Below are 27,208 nucleotides of genomic sequence, written 5' to 3' on the forward strand. Positions count from 1 at the left end.
TATCTAAAAGTGAATTCTACCCCTATTTCTGTCAACATGGCGCAGACGATCACCGAGGTTATTTGAGTTTCCAGCGAGCTTCCTCGCTTTGTTCTGCTGCCTCTTGTGAAAATAGCAATGATTAGATCCAGGCTGCCTGAAAGACAAGCTTCCTATTTACAGTAAATGATAAGCGGGGGTGTGGTAGCCACCAGCTGAGAGGCTATATCAGTGCATGACTGTGAAATGTGGCCCTTCTGACTTGCCGTGTATTTGGATCAGTCCTCCTCGGCAACAGGAGTGAGAAGAGGCGAGAATTTCTGCATAAATGCTGTCAGGCCGATGAGACATGCACCTGTTCTGTGCTGTGGCCTGAAATGCTGATATGATCATGTATGTTCTGTACCGTGCGCAGAGAAAATAACAAGTGTACACAAATGTTGGGCTTTTCTTAAAACTTAAAGTGACTTTCTTTGGGCCTAAGACTAACTCTGTAGGCAGTATATTTTATACACTAAATAACTGCAGCTGATTTCCACCATCATATTTTTATTCTACTACAGTAGCTTTGCATAATTCACAGTTCATAATAATCACCCTCAGCTGGTTGCCGCTCGCTAAACTAGTGCTGCTGGAGGTTTCTTCCTGTTAAAAGGGAGTTTTTCCTTCCCACTGCCGCCAAGTGCTCACTCATATGGGGTTGTTTGATTGGTGGGGTTTTCTCTGTATTATTGCAGGGTCTTTACCTTTCAAAATAAATCAGCTTAGTATAATGTTGTTGTGATTTTGCACTATATAAATAAAACTCAACTGAATTGAATTGAATAATCATTCTTTACCCTATGGTGCATCCCCTCAGTTCACCCTTTGCCTGAAACCATCTATCTTCACTCCTCCCCCTTTAAATCCATCCTCCTGATTGTCTTCCCTTTGCAAACACAATGACTGAGCACCAGCTTGTTCAGTTTCTTTGTCAGAAACCATGCACACAAACTGGAGGCAATGCTGGGGTATGTATTCATGGTCTTTTTACCTGGATTATTCAAGAAGTACCATGCTGAACTGGTGAAGACGTGGAGCTCAAGCAAAGGAAGACTCCACTGCAACACTACTTATAGCTTTAGCAGACTTTCATGCTAGCCCGAGACGTCTTTCCTTTCTCGTGGCTTGCTGTGCGCATACTGAACAAACACTGTCGTATTTGTCCTGTTGTTTAAAACAACGATTTGGATCACTGTCTAGACAGTTGCCCTTTAACTATTCTTAAACTTATCTTCTTCCAGTATCAGCCACAAAAGTGAGCCTGGTGTATCTCAGCTGAATGCACACCCAGCAGGATGTTTCAAACCGCTGTTTGTCTGCATGCTGCTGCCTTATTTGGGGCCTGAAATGGAAATAAAGCTGGTCTAAAAAGGTTCAGAATAAACAGTTTTCATAAACCCGAAGTGTGTCTGACTAGTGGAGTGTGTTTTAGTGGAGTTTCCACACAGGAAACCAACAGAGGAGGTAAAAAAAAAAACTTTCATATATAGTAGGAAACAAAATGCAGGTATACTGCAGAATCACAGAACACTGCAGAGAACAAATAAATCTATCTCGCTGTAACCCTCAAACTGCTCTAATTCATCGCACGAGGGTAAATACAGCATAAGATCCATAAAATATCAGATTTTATATCAGAGAAACACTGAGGCCTCATTGTGAGTTTTGTGGGACTCTACAGCAGCAAAAATATTAGACTGCTTAAATAAATTATTCATATTTCATCAATGCACAGCACTAGCTAAGTGTCCAGCATCTATCAGTAAACCGAAGTAAGCTGCTATATGCAGACTGTGTCAGAGCCCAGTGTGGTCTAACCCCACACAAAGGTGTGTGGACATTAACCTGACACTGCTTTACCAATTTATTAGTTACTCACATATATTTGTTACCAGCACTCGGTAAAGATGTAACTTTAGCCAGGAGGTGGTGGCTGTGCGTATCCAGGCTTTTTGCCAGTCAAGAATATGTGTGGTGCAGTGAGATTAAGTAGGCCTGCACAAATAAGAGAAACACAGATGGCCAAAGACTACAGCTGTCAACAAGTCTTGTGTGCAAGCCACTCCAGGTAATCCGAACATGTCGTAAGTCTGCCACATCTAAGTCGGGTGAGGGCAGTTCAGGTGGGGGAGCGATCGTCGAAGAATAGCTGAATGGTTCCCAGTGAATCCTGAAATTGTTCCTGCTTGAAAAGCCCATCCCTATCTGCATATTATTTATTTAGTTTCAGTCTTTCTCGGTTGCTTTGATGCAGTTCTCACATCAGGAGCGAATTTCCCCACCCACATTATCCTTACTCCTCGTGTTTGTGTACACGCTGTTATTGTTGCTACACGCACCTCACCCCTCAACGTTTTGTCATTTCTCATCTGAATCTCACAGCTCCTCATAAGACAACGGATTTCTCACTTTCCATGACGCTGTGCAGCACCGAGTGACTGTTTTCAATCAAACCACGTCAAACTTTCATTCAAACAGGTGTCGAAGAGCAAAAGTCACAAGCCCACAATCCAGCATTGCACTGCTTCTTACGCACGAGCATGTGCTGTCAATCTACGTAGTGTAATTTTGCTGTAATATGCAGTAGTTGCTGCAAAGTTTGTGTATTTTTTCTTTTTTTTCCTGATGCCTATAGTTTCACATTTATCATCTTGATTTTCTCAGTTCCAGCAGTTACATCGTACCGAGCGTCAAATGAACCCTTCCCATTTCATTTTTGTGTCTGAACACTCTTTACCCTAAATCACGCCCACAGGTTCTTGCAGCACTTTTTCAGAGTCAGTGAGGTTTCAATGGAAGAGTACAACCATTTGTTGTTCAGGTCTTGAAATGGTGAGATGTTTTTATTCATTAACTGTTTGGAAAAACGTATCAAGAGTGGTGAAAATGACTGAATGAAAGCGATAGAAGAAGACATGCAAACATCATCGGACTTCGGTCCAACTTCAAGTTCATGGTCTACTGTTAAAAAGGGAGTTTTTGGGTTCAGTGACTCAAGATTTTCTACAGTCAATTAAATAACTGTGGTTATGACTTGTTGCTGTAATCAGGCCCTACTTTGTTATTAGATTTAGCCATTTATTGTACCAAACCGGTACCATGGACGATATCTTAGTGCTTCACAATGATGTCTTCCTCTCTTGTATATATGGATGGATGTTAATTATTTCCACTGTTTCAGGGCCCCCAAAAATTCTTCCTTTTGTGTCCTGTCCTGGCCTTTTCTGGCTCTTCATCACAACGTGTCTGAACACTGATCTGGCACAAAATCACTGTGACACATCCATCAATAAATGCTGACTTATTTGCAGATTTACAGCCACTATATTTGTACACCCACTGAAACATCCCAACCCAACAAAACAAGTGTAATCTCCAGAGTTACATATGACCACATCTAATAATTACATCTAATTAGCCAGCTCAGTATTGCACTGACTTTACATCAAGCTCGGATAAGCACAGCTTTCCCAACATTGCTGCTATTAAACATAAATGTTGGATTCAAAATGATGCTGACTTGCTTCATCTTGCAGCTCGATTAGTTTCTGGATTAAGTCCCATTGAACAGCTGACTCCATGGTAAAGGCATACACCATTAAACATTTCAACACAGCACAAATCTGATGCCATCGCATTAACATAAAAGCCTGAAGCATCTCGTGGCATTTCAAAATAGCGCATCTGGGGAAAAAAAGTTGTTGTTTTTTTTTAAAACCATCACGTACTCGTATATTGTTACGTGTCTGAAGCAGTGACACAGCATCCTTTCACTCACTAGGTGCCAAACATTGCGCAAAGACTTATATATATAATATATATCCTGTCATATCTGAAACAAATCCTACAAACTCTGATTTGAAGGATTGCATTTGTCAGACGTGGGAGTTGATCAAAGACTTACCGTTGAAGTAGCCCTTGACCTTCAGGTACCCAACGCTGAGGCGGAGGACGGACAGCTTGTCCAGCCGGGACCGCACCTCCTCTGTGAAGGGCAGCAGGCTGGTGAGCTTGTCCAGCTCGCCGTTGAGCCTGTCGCGATGGCGTTTGGATGGGTTGGACTTGGCGCCCTCGGGAGGTGGAGGTTTGGGCCTGTGCATACAAAAAGAGACAAAGGGGGTTATTTTAAAAGGACAGGTTGACGACCGAGAAACTCCACATCTCAAGTGACTCTTGGAAAAGGTCGGTTTCTCTTCAGAGTCAAAACGTTGGTTTGAGAATGAGAGAGGTCATGAGAAGCCCAACAAACAAAGTTGGGAGCTGCATGTGTTCTGTATACTGACGTGTGTGTTCGTCAGTATAAGAGCAGCTGGGATAAACTGAGATGACATGCAGACAGAAAAGACACTGCCGAACAAGCATCAGACATCCTTGAGTAAACCATGGCTCCCTCTATTTCTACATTAGGGACCAAATGAAGCATGACTGAGAAGGCAGGAAGGCAACGGCCACTCAAATAACCACTCGTTACAACAAAAGTATGCAGAAGAGCATCTCTGAACGCACAAAACACACTGAACCTTGAAACTGAAGAGCACAGAGGGTGTGTCAGCCAAGAACAGGAAACTGAGGCTACAATTCAGACAGGCTTACAAAACCGAACAACAGAAAGCTGCATTATGCTGCCTGGTGATGAGTTTCAGTTTCAGATTGCAGGGTCAGACTTTGGCATAAACAACTTAAATAATCATGGATACATCCGGCCTTGTATTAATAGTTCAAGCAGGATAGCAGCAGGATAACGCACCACGTCACAGAACTCAAAAGTTCACTGCACTCAAACGGCCTCCACAGTTACCAGATCTCAGTCCAATAGAGCACCTTTGGGACATTGTGGAAAAGCACATTCACATCATGTGTAACAGTGTGATGCTGTCATGTCAATATGGACATAAATCTGTGAGGAATGTTTCCATCACCTTTTTGAATCTGTGACATGAAGAACTAAGACTGTTCTGAAGGCAAAAAGTGGATCCCACCAATATCCTCGTGTTAGTGTTGTTCCTGGATCATCATAATTAATGTTGGTCCAGGTTCAACATTGCAACTGACCAGTCATTGTTGTTGTGACGTCACAGTTCTGCAAAATGAAAACACCATCACACCAAACCCAAACCCCATAACCATAACCCTAACTACAGCCCCGTAACCCTAACCACGATCCACATCCTAACCCCCAACTCTAACCCCAACCCTAACCACCCCCCTTTTGGGGGATTTTTTTTCCCTAAGTGGACATTGGCAGATTTTTTCCACATAACTAAACTATGACATCATAGCAATATGAACCTGGGCCAACACAAGTGAAGTGAAGACACGGTGCAGACCTCACAGCGAGCTGAAATCCACTAAAAATCAAACCTCACAATGGATTTGTGAATTCTTTTACTCACATCAAATAAAATCAACTAAACAAGCACTCAACTAATCAACTCATAGATCAACAAAATCCACATTAAGAAAGAAAACACATTTTCTAGAGCATTCAGAATAGTCTCAGGTCCACCTTGTCTCAGGCTGTTGACAAGGTGACCAAAACACTCTGTTCCATGTTTTCCAGATTCTCAGTTCACTCGAATTGTTTGTACTAAGCAAAAGAAATTCCAAGGACGTAAGGGAAAACATCCTAAAATAAATGTGTTTGTATGGCATTTTCCCATCATGAGCTTCCAGAACTGTTCAGAAGTACTTGTTGAAAAACTTATTATACAGCATCAGAAATACTGCAATTCCTCTGTTTTACATCATTTGAATAGAGAAGAGGTGATTCAAAGGGGCAGCTATTCTATCAAATGGAAGAAATCCATGAGCTGAAATTGAGTTTGCGTGCTGGATTATGGGTCAGGTATCACACACTGATCAGTTCAGCGCGGTTGTTTTCCTTCAGAGCTGCTGACAGTTGGCTGAGTGGAAAAATAACAAAGCCCCGACCACCTCTGCTCTCCAGAGTCTAATCTGCTCCATCCACTCTTGCCATGGGAACCAGGTGAGCCGAAGAGTGATGTAACCTGTTGCCAGACTTGTTTACCAAGCGTGTGTGCTCAGCCCTGTTCAGTAAGCTCGCTTGCTTTGGGACAGCGACAGCGATCAAAGATGATCCACTTTAGTGCGAGTGTGACAGTTTCGAGGCTGAGGAGGTTTATATACTTTCAATGTGACAGGAAATGGAGAGCTTCCTTCCTAAATGAGGTTTCTTCCATTTCAAAAGGTCAATTTTATTTACAGAAAACATGAAACCAAAAGGTGCAGACTTCACACACTCTGAATAAACTACAGCATCAGGTCATGAAAAGCAGGTGTAACTCTGTATAAAGATGTTTGCCTAATACAGGGCTTCATCAGACTTATCTATTATGATAGGGGGAAGATTTTAAATCAGATCTGCACAAATCCAAGACTGCACAGCTGAAATCTAGACTGACCACACTCCTCTTTGGCTGCACATCCATACACAGACATTAGCAGCTTCAGTCTAAAGCTGGGCAGTGTATCTACTATAACAAACTCCTTTTAATGATGCAACTGCCCCCATCACTGCCATCACGTGATTTACCAGTGCTCGTGAATTATGGCCATACTGGAGGTACAATGGACAGTGGTTACTTGTTTAAGGGTGAACAGCCCAGGGACCCTGTTTCACTTCCCATTTGGATCTTTTTTTTTATTTGCACCTAGTTTCATTTTTCACTTCTGGTTACTGCTTAAATTTTGGGACCAAAGGTTGCTTGGTTATGGTTGGGGAAGGACTGCGGTTTGGGTTAAAATGTGCAAATTAGCAAAGGCAACCCCAGCTGTTGACAAATGAAGTGCTGGAAGTGACGATCACCTTCACCGCCATAGGTGTCGGTGGCTGCTCACTCAGTCGTCACTACGAAAGCATAACATGCAAGAGAGCCAATAAACACAAGCTGAAGGTTTAAACCGATGTTTCGGATCACTTAACTACTGTCTGCATCAGTGCAGAAAGTTCTTTCAGCATTGAAAAGTTGCTGTCTGTATTTACTTAAGAGACGCCGTGTGAATTTTGAAACTGAAAGGCGTGAACAGAGGTATTAGTCTTTACTGCTTTCTTTTGAGAGCGTGAAAAAATATTTAGCTGAATCATGTGAGCCTGAGTTTCAGTCACAGGTCTCGAGACTACTCAGCAACCATCGGTCACAAGAAGAAAATGTGTGATCAAAGATCAGTTGTAAGTGGTTGCTGGAAGTTGATTCCAGTTGTTGTGAAACAGGCCTAGAAGATGGCAGTGACTCCCCGGTAACCACCAGTTGCTAGGGAACAGTGTGTATTCTGTGGTGAGATGGCAAGTGGCTTCTGAAGGTTGCTGGAAGTTGCTAACTACTTGCCGAGTGGTAATGAAACCGTGAAAAGTGTGACAGTGGAGGGCCTTGAGTGCCAAAATGAATTAACTAAATACACAATCAAATAATAAATTAAATGTTTTAATTAATTATAACGGGAAATAAATAATTGTAAAAATGTTTTAAATGAAATGAAATGACATTTTATGATTACCTATATATTTAATGAATTATTTCCCGTTTTAATTAATTAATGGGATATTTAATTTATTATTCAGTGATCTATTAATTTAATTAATTTTGGCACTCAAGGCACTTAATATGCAGCACAAACAGACGCTCTTCTGCAGCAAGAAGGCACAACTTTTACTTTGAAGGAGAACATTCCCCGTTTCCGGTTTCTCACTGAGTAAGAATTTGTCAACTCTTTACAGACAGGATTGTATCTTCCAGGCAACCGCAGCAATCTGCTCTTGACTAAACTACTACAACCTGAAAAAAAAAAGCTTGTTCCTGACCACTGAAACCAACACATTTCAAAAGGTGCAACTTTTACTTCGAAGGTGAATAATCCATATTTCCAGGTTACCTTGAACTTTTTCAACTTTCACTGCAGACCTGAGAGCAAACTGCAAATGTTTACAGACAAGTCTTCCACGCAGTCACAATGGGAGTTTTGCTACATCATCCTCTTTGCTCAAACGTTCAGGGAATGCACGCTTCTCCCCAGCAACTGTAAATTGCCATGTGGCTGCCGATCAGTCTCTAGGCCTGAGTGAGGCCTGAGGCAACTTACAAAGGGGGGCAATTTAGCCATCAGCAGTTCTTCAGGCTACAAAAGAATCAATTTAATTTCCAAGCTTTTCTAAGCTAATGTTGACTAATTGCTGACAATGACCCCTGAAGAGAACAACTAAAAATCCAACCTGAGTGCTGTACATAGAAATCAGCATACAGGCTGTTAGAAGCAACAGATAGAGCCAGGCGAGGTCTCACTAAGTTATTTTACAATCTGATCGGACATTAGCAATAAAATGCATTTAAATGAAAAAATGTCACCTAACAAAAAAACTTACGTAACACATAACTGCACCCCTTGTGCAATTATGTGTTGTGTCTTTTCAAAGCCTCCACCAACAGAAACACAGATATTTACATGACACAAAACCACAGTTTCTGGTCACTTTGTGCATCTAACAACAAGGCTGTGGCGGGCAAATATTGTGTGTATTCTCTGAGGTAAAATTGCAGTTTCTTCCAGTGGACTCTGATGGAGTGTAACAGTTTCAGTTCCTCATTAGATTAAGCTGTACGGCTGCAGGTAAAGCAGTGAAAAGGCCACAGCAGAATAAGGCTTTACTTTCTGTTATGGTTGGTGCTCCTGTTTCTGATTTTGTAAAACTGTAGCAGCATATATATAGATATAAATATAAGTTCATGAATTTCCAGCTGATTAACTTGTATTTTTAATATCTAACGCTCCTGTTAGCGGACATACTGATGTTTCTGAAGAGGAAGCCTCGCTTTTTTTACCATGCCAACTAAGTAGCTGTGATATCTCACATATCGCTTTCATAGAAAAGGCAGATAATTATCTTCTGTCACCATTCAACCTGCAAATATCAAGACATGATCTTGGGTATCCATACCACTCAGCTGTACATCTAATGGTCTAATGTTTTAACTGAAAGTAGGACAAAGAGGATGACTGTGTGAGAACAACGTAGGGCTAATGCTGAGAGCTTCTCTGAGTATCTGATATGTAACCTTGTGTGATAAAGCTTGGCATCATATTTCATATGAATGCAACTTCCCGACTTCATTAATGTTAAAGTTGGTTTTTAAGGTTCTTTTTCTACTTAAATAGCTGTTTAAACTGTTGCTCCAGCTGCTGTTGTGTCTGGTGATTATCTCTGGGTGTGAGATAATCTTCTTCCCTTGTGACACGTGTTCACTTCTCTATTCCAGAGCCGATCAGAATGCGGGGTGTTTAATTTACAATAAACCCATCAGTCCTGTTGCTCACACTGGCTTGGTAAGGACTTGTGCAAAGTGGTAAACAAACCTTGATGGCTGCAGGTCAGCGCCATTGAAGGCAGGTATCTGTAACTGAACTCCAGCAGCAAACCCGCCCGGCATCTCGTCTATAACTCGAACCAGACGTCCAGAGCACAGAGGAGCTTTTCTTTTTCCCTGAGAAGGTGTGACACTGTGGAGCACCTTAAAACTGTCCCTGGAGATTCTTTTGGTTCACTGTGGTTGCTTTTGAGTTTTCTGAGTGACTTTTTTTAAGTCGGTTTTTACAGCCCAAATAGGCAAACTTCAATATTCATACTCATTTAAGTATAACACAGCACAGGCGCCAACCACAGACTTCCCTAAAGTCAGACATGTTCTGCGATTAGATACACCTCACTTTTTAAAACTGAGACATGCGTCTGTCTGTTTAACTTCTGCTTTCTACATGAAAAAAGCACATCTAAAAAGAGCTGTATTTTTAGCAAACTTGAGACAGGTTCGCGCCAGACCTCTTTACCCAAAGTTACCTTTTTGGCCACTGCTATGTCGAATTTTGGAGCCAGACATTACAATTTTTGATAAATTGGGTGGAGTGCTGCACATTGCTATAAGAAATAAAAGTTAATCCACTGGAAATGTCTCTGCAGCACTAGAGAAACTGATATATGTTTAGCACAAGGAGCTATTTTTGCACACATCATCTGTATTTCAGCTCAACCGAATTCACAACTGCTAATGGACATACTGATCCTTCTTCAGCGGTCAGTGGTTACATATGTAACCAACACTGCCTTGTTTTTTTCACTCAGACTTTCTGAGAAACAAACTCTAAAGCGGAAGATTTCAGACAGAAGATGAAAGGAGGTCCTGCAGAAATTTTCAATATAAGCTCATCCAACTCATGAAGCGCCTTGAGGCGACTTTTGTTGTGATTTGGCGCTATATAAATAAAATTGAATTGAATTGAATTGAATGATCTGTCACAGTTCACAGGTTGCTGTCTTTGGTGAAGTACAGAAATAAAGTTGTGTCCACTGAGGCGTCAAGGAGACTTGCAAACAGTCATATCTGGCAAAAATGAATCTCATTCAGCAATAAGAAATCAAGATGACTGTTTAAAAGGACACAAGTGCTATGCAGCAAAGTAAAACTTCAAGCTATCACATCACTGTCCCCCCGAACAGAGGGAGTAAAATCAGTTCTGTTTGTTAGTGATCTAACATCCAGTTTTCAAGATACTGTGTTCAAGTTTTGTGTGATGGTAATTTTGGTGAAAGTCACACCAAATCTTAAAATAAGTAAAAACTTTATATGAACCCACAATTTTTATGGATCGTCTTAAAACTTCACAGCAATATACCAGGCCTCAGGGGACATAAGTACCTAGGTTAGCTAAGCATTTGACCTTGACTGCCATTGTTAGGGCCCAAGGTCAACTTTGACCTTGGGCCCTAACAATGGCAGTCAAAAACTGATATATTGAGTAATATATCATATGAAAGGGCATGGAGAGAGCTTTACAACACACCATTGTATTTTTTCAATGTGATGCCCTACAGCTTGTGCATCCAGTAGGCACAATCTTCTGTTAACGGCTCTGCTAAATGGCTTGAAATTAACAATGTTCAGTATACAAGGAGAGGGAATTTAAGTAAACTCCAAGTATTGTACATGATGTATATGCTGTGAAAAGCTAAATGACAGATGTGATTTGAGATTTTTTTGAGGTTTTTTTAAACATTAAACGGACAATTCACTAAATGGCACCTGCTAAAAAGCCTCCCTGAGGGAAAATTTAGAAGATCTTCTATTTTAAAACTCAGCTCCACACCTGACACACTGTATAATACTGATGGTCTTTACTTGTCTTTGTCAGGTAGGCATTTTGTGGAAATCACTCAGAGAGAGGCCAGAGATGCAGGTTTCTGACAAATAATGCAATACATGTTCAAAGTATCCTGAATGAAGCCGCCAAAGGTCCACTGTGAAACAGGAAATCCCTGCAAGCCCTCTTTACATCCATGCGTGATTCTCATTTCCCAGTGTGGCACTCAGTGAAAACAAGTTTCAAAGCAGGTCAGTGACAGCAGCTCTGACCTTAAAGTGAGCACTGGGAGAGGCGCTGGCGTTTTGCCCGGGGACACTCAAGGAGAGCATCTGGTTGTTGTGGGAACGCAAACCTGCAACCTCCCACTCAAAGGTTGATCTCACACAGACTAGCTGCGCTTCTGCTGCTGCTCAGATTTAAATCTGGTTCAGATGTTCCTGCCGATGACTCCGCCGAGGATTTCAGGTCATGCGAGGCCACTTGAGAAGCCGCCTGCAGAGTGTGGGTGCACCTGAATGACACTGAGCGTGCTCTATGTGTTAAAACTGTGGCGTTCGACCCTTTAACCTCCTGATTTCTGGTCTGAGGTTGCAGAAAAACACAAGCCAACACAAACCGCGTAGAAACACAAAGTACCAAGCAGGAAGCTCGTGGACTGGTTATTAGCTGATATCTCATATGCAAAAAGTAGTAGAATAAAACCACCTGTCACACAGAAAAATTTGATTCAAATTATGAGATGAAAGGACAGAAATCTCTCCCTGTTCGCTACTCACTTTGCTTTGCATTTTCAGCTTCGGCTTCTTTTAAACATCTCTAGGGAACTGCTAGCTTGGTGTCTGAAATGTAAATTAAATGTAAATTGATGGGGTTTTATTTGCTAGACTCTCACTTTACCTGGTGGGGTTAACTTTTATGTTCTTATAGGAAAAAGCAACAACAGGTTAAAGGACTAAAAAGAAAAAACAAGCCAAAAATATACCACAGATCAACCCACGAGTTTCAAGAGCGTATTTCTTTTCTATAAAGCCTTAAAAGCCTGGTTTTGCAGTTCTAAACATATAATTACCGGGCACATGTGCTCAAACACAGACTGAGCAAAGCCATCTGTGATATCTGTGTGACCGTGATTGATGAGATGAAGTGTAACAAAAAAATGACAAACGTGACTCTAAAAATAGCAAAACCTGCAGAGCAGTTATTCCTGGACTTCCTGCTCTCACATCTCAAACATGCATACACTTGAAGAAAATACGGACTGGGTACATGCTAAAGATACTCATCTGTAACTCAGAAAACTGTCGGTGTGATTACTTTGTTGTGATCTTGTCACACATCTACAAGTTCTCTCTCTCTCTCTATCTCAGCCCTTCAATCAGCTCCCGTAGTAAGGAGTTGACCTCCAGGGCAGTCCCCCGATAACCTCTCGTGTTAAGAAGTCCAACTTTATGTTTACAGGTTGACTCTAATGAACAGCTTTGGTCTCTTTAGCTGAGTTCTCCCTCCTTTACACCTGTAGGCAGGTGAGTTATTTTAACTTTGGCACATATAGGGCCTTGGGGATAGACGCGATGCACATCTTCAGCCTCACCTCTGGTGCCAGTGCCCCTTTTTAGATTTAAATTGCGTGTGGACATTGAGGGTTCTGGGGAGGAGCTGACGCCCGATATTGTCTGGCAGAGGTTCTTCTGCGCCATATGCACTGGCTAGCTGGATAACTGGGGCCCGGGCCTCCTCCCTGCCTGCTTCTGTTCCTGGGGGTGGGGCTGTGGCTCCCTACACCCACTATTAGACACTACATGGAGAAACCTTAAAAATACAAGCAGGCTCACACACACAGGTTCGCACAGACACACAGTATCTTGGGCTGCCTCTGCCTCTAAAAATATTTCATATTATTAGCACTCTGTGATGTTTAGTAACATTGTCACTGTTATTTATGCATATTTTGGTCGTTGCTGTGGTTTCTCTTTCTCCCTTTTACTTTCAAACCGTCGTCTTCTATTTTTCTCTCCTTCTGTTACATCGTTTTAATTTCGTTACTTCTTATTTTTTCTTTTGCTTTCTTAAACTTACTCATGTGGCTTTTGTTAAGGCTCAAAGGTAAGGGTCACTCTGATTAAATTTAAATCTAGGTGTGCTAAAGGAGCTGGAGTCGGTGAGCTGGACCGCTCAATCGTGCCTTGTAAAGCATTTTAATGCAATTACCAGATTGATAACCTGGTTCCTGTGAGGCTATATGCACTAACAGATCATGCAAGAAGTCTGTGCATGAGTGTTCATGAGTGAAATTTTAGTTTTTGGTTAGTCTTAAACCTTACTTATTAACATATATCTATAAAGCTAACAAGCTAACTAGAATTAGCTTAGTATTTCAGCCACTCATCCAAATATGGTCACTTCTGGCTCCAGAAAAGTTACATGACAGCGCACTCCAAAAACCGAGAGGCTGAAAACTCTCTTTGTCATCTGTCTCCTTGCAGGCTCTGATTGGCTGTTGTTAAAGTTTACCAATGTGTGGAATTGCAAAACCCTCTCATTAACAGCACAACTACACAAACATGCGCACCAAAGTCCCACAGCAGGTTTGCCCTTCACATGTCATGACAGGTTAATTGGAGATTACCTTGCCCAAAACTCCCCAAACTCTGGGCGCATCTTAACCCATGATAAAAATGTTTTAGACCGAGGCCGTTTGAAAACACCAACAAAGTCCCAGAAAACTGAAACAGATACTGAGCTCGCAGCAATGGTGCTACTTTGTAGTCATGTACTGTTTACAAGGAAACCTGCAGTGAGCTTAGATTGAAGAAGTTATTTAGATGAGTGATGGAACATTTCTCTCACTGATGAACAGGATCAACTTTCTAGGATTTCCTTATCTGGATACCTGAGCATGCATCAACAGATCGACATGATCCACTAATTATACTAACAAACCATCACATCCCAACTGACCCAGTGCTTTAACTACAGCATAGCAGCTAGAAAGTTTTCTTCTTGCTCTTGAGTCAAAAACAGATCAAAATGACAAAGTCATGACTGAAATTCATTACAAGTACAAAAGTATTGCACTGCACAGGTGTAGAAACCAAGCAGCTAGCCATGCAGTCTGCCTTTACAAACATTTGTGAAAGAAGGGATCATTCTAAAGAGCTCAATGAATTTGAGTGCGATGCTGTAACAGCATGCCAGTGTTGCAACAATTTAGTTTATGTAATATTTCCCTACTTATTATTAAACCCACCATCAACGTTATTGCAAAGCAGAAGTTTTTAGAACCACAGCCACTTAGACCACATGCCATTATAGAGCAGAGTGTGCGAGTGCTGAGCTGCATCATGCATAAAACTCTCCAAAACCTCCTCTGGCATTAACATCAGCGCAAAGTCTGTGCACCAGGAGCATGGCTTTCTTTTACCAAGCAGCCCCTACAGGTGTAATGTGCACATAAGTGAATGTTTTTTTCCACATAGTGTTCTTTTTACATGTTTACTTATAAAAGACTAAACTGCATTTCAACAATAAGAGCAGGCTACTATGAATTATGTTAAATTCAGACTCAATGAAACTGTGCTGAGACAAGGCTTTAGTGTCTGTTTATGTCTGAGTTACATCATGTTTGCACCAGTTCTGCTTTTATGCAATAATTTCATCTCGTAGGCTTTTAACCATAGATTTGTCTATTGTGTGTTTTAAACAAGTTAAATAAGGTGGGGTTGAATTGCTGTGTGATTGCCGTCTATACACCGTTATACATAAATAAATACTGCATATTTGCTTGCTAGAGGCTGGACTCAAGATTAAAGTTGACAAATTTCCTTTAGCAATATAAAAGAAAACATGACATCAAATATTAATCATAAGCCATGGTCATTTCAAGAAAAAAAAAAATCAGTCAGCAGCTCCCACCTGACCCCTCACAATCAGCTGATTTTAACCTTTGAAACATTACACAGAGCTCAAATCTGACTATGTTAGAAAACCACTGTGACCCAGAAGGAACTGCAGCAAGATGAGAGTGGGATCAAAATGTAGGTAAAAGGGAGACCTTTCATATGCTGTAACTTGTTTTGAGCCACCGCCTATCCCACATGTTTACCCAAACTACAGCTTTTGTATTTTTCTCCAGTGACTTATGAGAAAACTGTTCAAACGTCCAGGGTAAAGGTGCTTGTCTTTTAGCCCTGAATATGGATATGAGGTCTCAAGACTCCCTTTTTTCCCCCAACAAAGTTGAGAAAACCTTCCCCCATCCTTTCAAAGTCTCAGGGCCTTCAACTTGGAAAATATTCATAGCGTGAAGCTAAAATTTAACATGGATATTGTGCTTTTTTAAACAAAAACAAAAAAATCAGCTGATTATGAGAAAGTCAAGCGGCAGCTTTGCTCAGCTATGACTGATTTCATGTGGACTGACCTTAAAGTGAGTGCAGCATGACTTCACTGTGTTACTGTTTAAAAAAAACAACTATCTATATCTAGAAATGACATTAGGAACCAAACAGCCTGCATCTCTAAACTTTGCTGTGATCTTAGACGTTAATTTTGTAAACACGCTTGCAGTCTAAAATGTGAAATACAGCAAGGGGGTGCAGGAAAAGTGACTTTGCTGTAACTATTAAAAGCCTGCAGCCTCTGTGGGAATGGCTGTAGGCTGAATGGATGAGCTGTAAGTGTAACACGTATGTGTAAAGCACGGCCCCTGATGAAGCCCTGCTTGGCTAACCCTGCTGTAAATAAGACATCTGCTTCCAATAATACTCCAAAACACGACATATCTGAAATCGAGGCGAGATGGCTATCGCTGCATTCCTCACAGCACAGCTCCCTGCAAGAACAATGAGCGGCCAGTGTTGTTGCCGCTCGCTTTATCTGCCAGATCTGTCCTGGAAGGGGCGTGGACTGTAAATATGAGTGTGTGTTACGTGTGTTTGTGTCTGAGAGAGAGAGAGAGAGAGAGAGAGAGAGAGCGGGGGGGGGGGGGGGGGGAGGGGGGGGTCAGGAGGGGGTGTGTTGGACTCAGAGAAACACTCCCCTGCATTCACACAAAGGCACTTTTGTCTCAGACGCGCCAACGACACCTTTTCAGAACAATAGAAACTAAAGATGATTTTGGCGCCTGTTCCCTGCTGGAATTAAGACACCAGAGCCAATATCATACCTGCAATTTAACACCTGTTTCACAACCCAAGTATGAAAGAGCTCAGTGAAAGAAGCACCCGAGTTGATCTGGAGTTGTTTGCCAAGTTCAGTGTCTGTTCATAGTTTTCTTTTGGGGTCATTTCTTGTGTTTCTTAGTACTTTTCCAGCATCTTCCCTATCTGCCCCAACCTCTCCTTGTCTTTGTTCCTACTACTGCAGTTAAAATTGAGGAAAAATCTTCAACATAAAGATGTCCTTGTTCTTAAGTACGTGCAGGATTTATTAACCCCCATGGGCTATGTTAGTTACTCTGATGTCTCAGTTCGCCTTTCCTGGTTGACAGTCTCCACACTGAGACCAGAACTGTGACTTTAACTGTGAAACATTAATTTAGTGAAAGGCTGTTATGATTGTTTACTGTAGTTTTAGTCCTTGGTTTGTCACTAATAGTGTTATTTATTTTAGATATTCTGCTCTTTTTTGTTCTTCCCAGGGATTTTATTTTTTAGAAACTGATCGATATATTAGCAGGGCTGATATGTAAGCCCATATTAGTTATTAACGATTTACCTGTATCAGCATTCATAACGGAAATTAAATGAAAATTTAAAAGGCAAAAAAAGACAAGAGAAACATCCTTTAGGCATGTTATGAATGTTCATGTTATGTAGTTTTGGCATTGCACAACTTCCCTGTTGGGCGCACGTGTTTGGAACGCTACAAACAACCAGCTGATGAGAGCAAAGTTGAGAAAAGCATGAACAAATTTTTTTAAACAACATTAGAAATGTGAGGGAGATCTGTTTATGTTTCATGTGTCTGAAAGACAAAAAAATATCGGCCGATATATCAGGTTTTTATGATAATCAAATATCGATATTGGTCTCAAAAAACTTCAATTGGGCTGTAACTTTTTAAAAAATTGAAATAGTTTTTTCTAGTTTATCTCTATGAAGCGGTTTGTAACTTTAAGAAAAGTACTTTATAAACTTATGCCATTATAACCACACAGTTGTTTTTAAATTATTCCAGGCCTAAACTGACATCCCGACAGGCTTAAGCAGGGGATAATTTGGCATTTTTAAGACTTTTTGTTAGGCACAAGCTACAGCTGTTAAGGATATTTTCCCACCGTTCCAGGAAAAATAAAAAATACAAATCTGGAACTTTTAGAGACTTTCAGTTCTTCATCACACTCATCACACTGTTTTTAACAATTATTTAATGCAACACAACACATCGCATACTCATAAGAAATGAAGTGGGACTTTCTCAAATTACCTGCTCCAAAAGTCCCATTAATCCAAATGTTGGCTTTATTAGCCAACATAAATATGCCTATATGCTTTTACTCCAAGGACTCAGTGGCATCATGATGTTTTGACCTTGATATGACAACCAGGAAGTGAAAGTTGGGACGTTCGTGTTCGTCACATGTCAGTCCTAAGAAGAAACAGTGCCTCTGCTGAAAGCTGGCCCATCGCATAGAGCACCAAAACAAAACCTTAGCAGCAACATCTAACCATTTTATTCCCATGTGAGTTCAGTCTCAGAGCAGTTAGCAGAATCCTTAATATCCTTAGCTTGTTTACACTGTTTTTTTTACAACATGAACCACAAACCATGCTGCTGTAGAGAAGGTAAACAGACTGGTATTTACATTGTGCTCTCCTACTTAATTTTTAGTGCTCAAAGCACTCTCTCACATGCCTCTTTCACACAAGTGCTTTTTAACTTAAAATTCACACACTCGTACTCAAATGGATGCATCAAAGGCAGCTCAGGGATCAGTATTTTACCCAAACATACTTCAACATGCAGGCTAGAGGAGCCAGGGATCAAACCAGCAACGTTCTGATTGGTAAATGACCCACTCCACCTCTTGAGTCACAGCCACCCAAAACTTTACACCCCATCCACTACTAACCAGGGTCGACTCTGCTTAGAGATCGGCAGGTTCAGGGTGGTATGGCTGTAATCCAAAGACCCCCTTCTAAAGGTTCTTTCCTGGACTTTCAGGGTTTAAAAGGAACCATGGTGCTAAAGAGGACCAGTCTGAATTATCTTAGTGCACTTTTGACAATTTAAAATCAACAGTGGTGCTATAGAGAACCAATCTAAAGGATTTTTAAGGGTTTAAAATGAACCATGGTGCTACCTCCTAAAGTTTCATTATTGTACTACTATGAGAATAACCATAAATAATAGGTTCTTTACTGGATATTTCAGGGTATTAAGGGACTGAAATGCTACAGAAAAAAACTTTTTAAAGGTTTTTAATGACCCACGGTGCTACAGAGAACCTCTTGAAGGTTCTTCATTGCTCTTTAAAGAGTTTAAAATGGGTCATCGTTCATTGGAGAACCCCTCAAGAATGCTTTGGTGTTTTCCCGTCCTGCAGCGAGAGAGCCGGATGTGACACTAGTATGTCCCAGTGGCAGCCAGCGGTACTGCAATGAAAGAAATTCCCAAGTGAGGCTATTATGCTGAATTTGGAATGCCTTAGTTTTACATTCACAAGGCAATTTGTAAAGTCCAGGAAAGTTTTTTTTTTTTTTGCTTTGACGCACCTAAAAAGTAACCATTATTCAACTGAATTGGCACCACTTTGAAGTCCAGTATCCAGCTGCAATAAAACATCTGTGGGAAGGAGTCAAGTAGCCTCCTCCAACACCTCTGGGACGGAGTTTAACCCCAAAACGGAGCAGGCCCTCGTTTCCTAACATCACTGCAAGTTTCTGCAGCCGGCTCCAAAATGTGGAGGCTGATACGTCAAGAACGCCTGCAAGCATTTCTCATGCAGATGTCCAAATACTTCTGGCTACTCGTTGTGCAATTCAACCTTCTTGTTATTGTTTTACAACTTTGTACAATCCATCCGCCGTCTCTTTGTCTCTGTCACACATGGACATTACCATAAATTTAAATGCTTCCCTTGTACAATACAGTGTAAACATAAAGGTACACTGCCGCAGGGCAGGCTGCTGTAACGCCGCCTCCAGACCTCTCTGTGGGCTTAACTGACTCTCACACTCACAACTCCCTCACTCAACACTGTTTCCTGAAAGAAAAAAGAAAAGAAAGACAAACTTTTCCTAAAAACTGAACATGGCAGACTTACGTAACCCTTTGCGTGACACTGAACTATGTTAATTTGAGTGGAGGGAGGGAGGGAAAAAACAAACTCCCCTAAAACACATAGAGAGAGAAGGAAAAAGACAGGAAAAAAGTATGTTGTGGCAGTCGGAGGAGGAGGAGGAGAAAAAACAGAGCGAGTCTCAGATTACGCCATCCTCCCTCCCTCCTCCCTCGTGGAAACATTGCGTGAGAGCGCTCTACGTCCTGATTATGATTAATGCAGGTAGTGCCACACACATACGCACACATACACTGAAACCGCGGTTCTGGCTGGGTTCTGCCGTGGGTCCCTGCTCAGGCCTGTGGTTCTGTACGGGGCAGTTAACACTCCGTCTGGATTGTTAAAGCTAAAAATCACAAACTGGTAAAAATCACAGTGAGGAGGCCAGCATGGCTGAGAGCAAAGGGTTCTTTATGGCACAGCAAAGGGTCTCGAACAATATATATCCCCAGGACGCTTTAGAGAACCCTTCTAAAAGTTCTTTATAGCACTTTTAATGGATTGAAATGTCCATGCTGTTATGGAGAACCTTTCTAAAGGTTCTGTGCTGCACTTTCAAGAGTTTAAAACAAGCACTTTGATACAGAGAACCCTTCTACAAGGTCCTTAAAGCACTTTTAAGGGTGTAAATGATCAACGGGGCTATATAGAATCTACAAAGAACCCTCTAAAGGTTCTCTCCTGCATGTTTAAGTGTTGGAAATTAACACTGATTCTATAGAGAACCAATCTAAAGTTCTTTCCTCGATTTTCAGTGTTTCGAATTAACTATGTCCCCCCTGGAGAATCCCTCTGAAAGTTCTTCACGGGAGTTGTTTAAACTGAACCATGGTGCTATACAGAACTTCTTTAAAGGCTCTTTACAGCACTTTAAATATGGTGATAGAAGGTTATAGAAGATCCTCTACAAAGGCAACAACACAACTAAGGATATCAGCTGAAATGCAACAGGATGTTATGGTGCCCCATGATGCCTTAGAGGACTCCCATACAGTGGCCCATGGTGCTACTAAGTCTTAACAGTATGGTTAAGGGTCTATTATTAACTTACTGAGCATTGTTCTCTGGAGAGCCTGCAGAGCAGCGTAATGTGTCCAAGACTCAAATACAGTGCTTTATAAAAACTCTCCAAAGTTATTTACACCCCTATGAGAGGTCTGATGAGGATACTTCAGGATGGTGTTTTCGAGAACCTCTAGAAAAGCACCTTGAATAATATAAGTAGAACAATTAGAGCCTGGTGCTTTATATAACCTCTAAAGGGTTCTTTCCCAAAGGGTCTAAAATAGACTTACATACTTGTGGTGACTTTGGAAACAGCAACACCATCTACTTGATCCTTTAGACATCCTCACTCCTATACAGTATCTTCCATCCATCAGCACCACAGGGGGCCTCTAAAGGATCTTTGAAGCAGATTTATTAATGTTTTTTAAACTATGTGGCCATTGCGTACCAGAGTACTGGATTACAATCAGAAGGTCGATGGTTAGAGTCCCAGCTCCTCCAGTCTACAGAAATCACATGAGCACCAGTTGGTTTAAGTGTCAATGAAGAGATTTTTTTCCCACTAGTTTACATCCAGTTTGAATTGTTGTTTCTTTAAGAACATTCTAGTTCAGTGGCAAGAGAAAAGTCCACTTCTAGTGGTTTATTCACAGCAAAATTCATGAGCAATAAGCCTATCATTAGTAATATCTCTATTTTTTTCACTTTAGAGGGCTGGGCAATCTGAGGGCTCTGTTCTTCTGTTTTTGTGCAAAGAATAACTTTGTGGTTCCCAAACTGAAGACCTCAGGGACCTGCAGCAGCGCTCGAAGGGCTTCTAACAAGTCCTGAAACATCATCTCTGACAAAGCACAGAAGAACAAAGATTCACTGTGCTTGGCTTCCCTACAAAAACGGGATAATGAAATGAGCAAAACTCCGTCCAAAAATGGTTCCTTCTCTATGCAGAGGTAGTTTTCAAATTGCGCCGTTGGGGGGGGGGGGGGGGGGGGGGGGGGGGTTTCTGAGGCGTCCTGATTGGGGAATCAAGAGGGAAACAAAGATACTATACATATATTAAAATCATAAGTAGAATCATAGGAAGGTGGTACGATGAGATTTCTGATGTGGGGTTTCAGTCTTTACAGTGTCAACCTCCCCGCCTACAGGGCACACTCAAACAAAAACTCAAAAGATAAATCCCAGTTCAGCACCATCCACTTCTGAGGAGTCCTTTAAGGAGTTTTTAAAGGCCACAGATCAGTCTGGGAAGGCCAGCTGTCCTAGATGGTATAATTAGATTTAAATGATACTGAAGCAACAGTTAACTTTATTCTCCACGCAGTGCTGCTGGACCTCAGCACTTCACATTACCTCGCGGTGGCTGGCCAGCATTGCATAACCACTGCAGGGGAAAATAGACTTTATAGCCTTATGGATTCAACAAGCCAGCTACTATTGCACACACACACATAGAGGGCACAAACACGCTTATTACAATGTAACGCAGGCTATAATACAGGAGTAGTGCAGGGATGTTTGCACAGCTGCACCTAAAAAAAAGGAAAAAGAGATCCCTGGTGTTAGAAAGCTGTATGCGTGCTTTGGGGAGAAAAACACAGATTGTTGCTCGATATAAACATTAAAAGCCACCAAAGCGAGGTGTTTTAACAGGATTACACGTCCTAGCTTCTATGGAAGGTCAAAGGGACTGCCCGTACTGGCACAACTGTAGTATTACATTAGTAAACAGTAAAAAGCGTTATAAAGCTGGTATAAACCACAACACGGAGCTCATAAAGTGCAATAAAACGTCTGTCTTTAGCTCTCCGGTCACCTCAGACACCTCAGAGTGCTCGGAGGTTTTGCTTTGCGGTGTTTGGGGAGTTGACTTACATTTTCTGGACGGGCTTCTTCCGTTTCTTCGCGGCGTAAAGCGCCGTATTCGGCAGCATGTTGAATTCAGAAGAAACAAAGTGAGCTACAAGTGGCTTTATCCCGGCTTTATGTGCGCGTTAACAGGTCCGGGCGTGTTCAGAAGACTCGCATGCCCTCGAAAAAACTGAAAAGGAGACGATTAGAAATCCCCCCCTCCTCTCGGTCCTCGACAGCTTCGCGTCCCGAGTGCCTCTCAGCCGAAAAAAAAAACCTTTTTGTTGTCTTTAATCGAAACAAGCCTCTGGTAGAAGTTCAAAACTACCACAACTTTTTATTTCCACGACGTGTAGGCCTCCTCGTCCGAGATACGGGCGAGTAAAGCGACTTTTAGTCGTTAAAAGAGTGAAAAGTCCTCGGAGTAGTTTTATGTAAGTCCTCGGGCTGCGCGTCACCTCCGTAGTGATTTGACAGGGCCGCTCAGCCGCCGCGCGCTCCCGTGGCGGTGAGTGTGAATGTGTGTGTGTGTGTGTGTGTGTCACTGTAATGAGAGAGCAGAATATTTAAGGTGGTCCAAATGTGGGCCAACTGAAATACACACCGCAGCCGAGGAATGGTTAGGAAACCGCATTCCAACCGGGAAGACCTTAAGGACTGTTTTTTTTTTTTATTGTAACGCTTGTATAAGGCGTTTACTAACAAAATAAATAAAAAGTTAGTCTTTAAATAATATTTATGCTCATAATTACAATTACAGTTATTGAAAAGCTATATATGTTAATATATGTATATATATATATATATGTATAGAGAGAGAGAAATATTTTCTGATATTTGCATTTATGTACAAATTCTTCAATACTGTTAACATTTTTATGAAGCCCAACAGACAAAATAAAATTTAATATTTACTTATATTATGTAAACTTATGATGTAATACTTAAAAGTTGATACTATAATCTATACTTACTTTACACTTACATTATGTTCACTTAAAAGTACACTTACATTATATAAATTTATGTAAGATTATAAAGGAATACATCTAAATTAATACTATAGCATATTCTTCCATTTTGCTTACATTTTGTGGACTTAAATGTATACTTACATTAAATTTTAATAAATTGTTCAGTATTGCAAATGCTCCATACATTCCAGTAAATAAATAACTTAGAAATTACATCAAACAGTAATATTACTGAGAAAAATACATATACGTGGCCATATAAATAATGCATTTGTTTTGCCTATAAGCATTACAACTAGTTATAAATTTATTAAAATTTTTCCTATAGGCACTAGTATATCTTTAACGATCATATTGGTTAAATAAACAGAATTTAAAAGTTCTAAAATTATTTGAACTCATTACTCTAATGTCTAACATAATTTCATAAAGAAAGTCATATTTAAAAATTCAATCAATGTAAACACAAATGAAATTAAAAATATCAATGGATTATAAATCTTAAAACGTACAAAAAATTAAATACAAATTAATTAAAAAAAATTAAACAACTATTATACTTTACATTTAGTCATGTATTTTTTGTTTATTTCTTATTTCTGGCATGTACAACATTTCCTATAGTGGAGTCCATTGATGGTAGAAGTAGGACAGGATCCTTCAGATACTAGACGCTGGTGGGGGCAGAGATGGAGCAAGTAGAGACTTGGACGAGGATCTCCATCTGGCCAGGATGAAGTGGAGTTCGGAGTCTGAATGGCAGGATAACAGAAGATAGCTGATATTTAAAGAGCACAGAAGTGACTGATTGGCTTGCAAAAAGTGGGCAAGAAAAGGATTGGGTCAGAATCTGACAGTGTGGCAAAGTGTAAGTGGTGTAAAGGACAGACTGGTGTCCCAAACACCCAGGAATGCAGGTATATGAATGAATGCATATCTGTTTCATTGAACATACACATAAGCTTCATAACAAGGATGTAAAACCCATTTTGATCACCAGTGGGCCGAACAAATATGAACCATAGGTCCACATTCAGTCTTCAGAGAAAGAGAGTTTCCACAGGACTCAGTACAGTCTTATGGAAAACTAAGTACACCTCATAATTCAGTAGCTCGTAAAACCACCTTTAGCAGAAACAACTTGAAGCAGTTGTTTTCTGTATGACTATCAGTCTCTCACATCACTGTGGGGGAATTTTGGCCCACTCCTCTTTACAATGTTGCATCAGTTCATTGATGTTTGTGGGCGTTTGTTTAATTACACCTCCCTTAAGGTCTTGGCAAATGAGGTCAAGGTTTAGACTTTGACTCTGCCATTGCAGCACCTTGTTTCTTTTTCAGACATTTAGTTGTAGATGTTATTGCAGTGTCTGGAACCCAGTTTCGGCCAAACTTTAGCTGTCAGACAGACGGCATCACATTTGACTCTAGAATATTTTGGTATACAGAGGAGTTCATGGTCGACTCGGTGACTGCAAGGTGCCCACGTTGTGTGACTGCAAAACAAGCCCCTCCACCACCGTGCTGACAGCTGGCACGAAGTGTTTGTGCTGATATACTGTGTTTGGCTTTGTGCATTATGGCCACACATCCCCACTCTGGTGTCATCTGTCCAAAGCACATTGCTCCTGAAGTCTTGTGGTTTGTAGCACAGCTTTGCATCAACCTAAGCTGTGCGGTTGTGTTTGTTTTACAAAGAAGCAGCTTTCTCCTGGAAGTGATGAAAGCATCATGCGACTGTAACATTTACCCTGCTACCCGAGGACTATTGAGATATAGCTCTTGGATTTTTTGCAGTTTCTGAGCATTGCACGATTGGTCTGGACCTTAGGGTGAATTTGACTGTGGCATTTTTCATAGGACTGTGAAGAATCCTATGAAGATGTCATTTTTTCCACATTGTTGGACTTCCACCCTTTTTTAATTGCAAGCATGTACTATTCTGAAATGTATGAACCATTCAAAAGATGATTAATAGTGCAAAATATTCTGAAGGAATATTTCATCCACAATGAAATTTATAGACTCCACTAAATCTTCAAAAGCACAAAAACTGAATTAAATAACCAAATTTTATGTCTATCTGTCTATTCTATTAAAAATTTCAAAATATTTTTTAGATTTTATTGGAAAAAACATTTGATCAGAAAAATGAAAAACAACCATAACAAAAAACACACCAACACGTGTCCCCTTGTCTTTTAGTCTTGAAGAGCTTTGAGCGGTCAGTGAGACTAGAAATGATATATTTAAATCCCAGGAGGGAACATCAGTTCAGGCTGATTTGCTACGTCAGTATCTGTTCACCGTATAAGTCACTGATCCAACTGAGATCCTGGCTACTTAACAGGGCTGTTCATTTATACAAAAAACAAAAAAACAGAAAAAAAAACCTAAGACAGTTTTGTTCACTGACTGGTCCAAAATTCCTCCCACAAAAATCTCTCTCGAGCAGAAAAGATTTGATAAATGTCGGTAAGGCTGCTAACAGAGAATCACCAAGTTACCAAATTCAAGAATTAAGCGATTCACCAATAAGGATGTGAGAAGTACAAATGCTTGTATGTTTACAGGTTTATGCAAATGAAGAGCAGACTGCACGTCATGAGTAAACAGTACAAAAATACACATATTTCCAAAGATTTCACAATTTACAACTTTAAATACATTTGCAGCCAAAACACACCTAATGAAAGATTTAGCACATCAGCAGCAAAAGAAATCACAAAAAACTCAATGCAGTCTTAAAACATCTGTATTAGAAAGTGGAGACAAATGGGAACACAGCTGAACTGAATAATAACTAATGAGACAAAGGGAACACGCGATACCAAAATAAAACAGGAAGAAACTAAACGAGAACAGAAACACAGACTGCAAACTGACACACACACACAAAAAAGGGAAACAAAACGTAGCGACAAGACTGACTAAACACAGGGGACACGATTTACTAAACACAGCAGACAAAACTCTGAGATAAATGAATACTCAGTGCACGAAATACACGAATATTCAGCAAGCAAGGAATAATCGAATGAAGATTAGAAAGTCAAAAAGCTCAAACACTGGGACAACCGACCCAGGACCACACACAGGCTGTTTTTACTTACTTATTTATTTATTTATTTTTAGAAACAATGTTTAGATTTAAAAATACTGGTTTAAAGGGGGCTGCATACTTTTGGACATCTTTACCTTTATCATCATTAAGCTGATGTTGATTTTGCACTTAGGATTTATTTTTTCACCCCCCTTCCTTTTTTATCTAGTGGTTTCACTTACTCCATCAATCACCAGAGGCTTACTCAAGCTACACAAACTTTTGAAGGCCACACTGGCTCAGTTTGGACAGGACATGCTGGTTTGGCCTGTCCTTCAGGTCATCTGAGGACATTTTTTGTGCCCTTCAGAGAATCCAGACCCTGAAGTGCAGCCCAGCTTATAAAACATCAAGTTTGTTTACACAGCCTTAAAATAGCTAGTGGTCGAGCTCAAACTAAAAACATGAAATTTGGGAGATTTTCCCACGGCCGTGCAATTTGAAATGTTTAAAAATCACTCGGGTTTTACGTAAAAATGAATGATTTGGCAGCACAAACTGTAAAACCGTCACTAACTGGGTGTTATTTGAAGTTGAAGGCCAGTTTCTTTGCCATGTGGCTGAACTCTGCCTGTACTGACAGAGGTTTGCAGTTAGAACAAGGTGCGTGTACATGTTTACTCAGTGTTTGGGTCATTTGACAGCCCGTGTCCTCCTACGGTCTGTCAGAGGTAGGTGATCCAGGCTTTACAGGATTGTGAAAGTGAACGATTCGTGTATTGTTTATCGTTTCGGTGTAACCACTGTCAGCATGATATATCATGGCGTTTTGTGCTAAGCGAGGGGCTTGTTTCGGCACACCAAACCCATTCCTTGTGA

General features: G+C 40.8%; 1 protein-coding gene across 1 annotated transcript in view; it reads right to left on the reverse strand.

Moving 5' to 3' along the window:
* The window catches only part of ahr2 (aryl hydrocarbon receptor 2), a 96,381-nt gene extending 73,569 nt beyond the window's left edge, over nt 1–22,812 (reverse strand). Inside the window, exons 1-2 of the mRNA XM_085266494.1 lie at nt 22,337–22,812; nt 3,926–4,113 (exon numbers count right to left, since the gene is read on the reverse strand). Coding sequence (XP_085122620.1) covers nt 3,926–4,113; nt 22,337–22,395 — 247 coding nt within the window. The 5' untranslated portion in view covers nt 22,396–22,812. The remainder of the gene's footprint in view (nt 1–3,925; nt 4,114–22,336) is intronic.
* Between the last annotated feature and the right edge of the window lie 4,396 nt (nt 22,813–27,208).

This window comes from Mchenga conophoros, linkage group LG23, assembly GCF_057382185.1.
Source record: "Mchenga conophoros isolate Kocher_MC1m ecotype Shallow Benthic linkage group LG23, M_conophoros_male_GT1.1, whole genome shotgun sequence".
NCBI lineage: Eukaryota > Metazoa > Chordata > Actinopteri > Cichliformes > Cichlidae > Mchenga > Mchenga conophoros.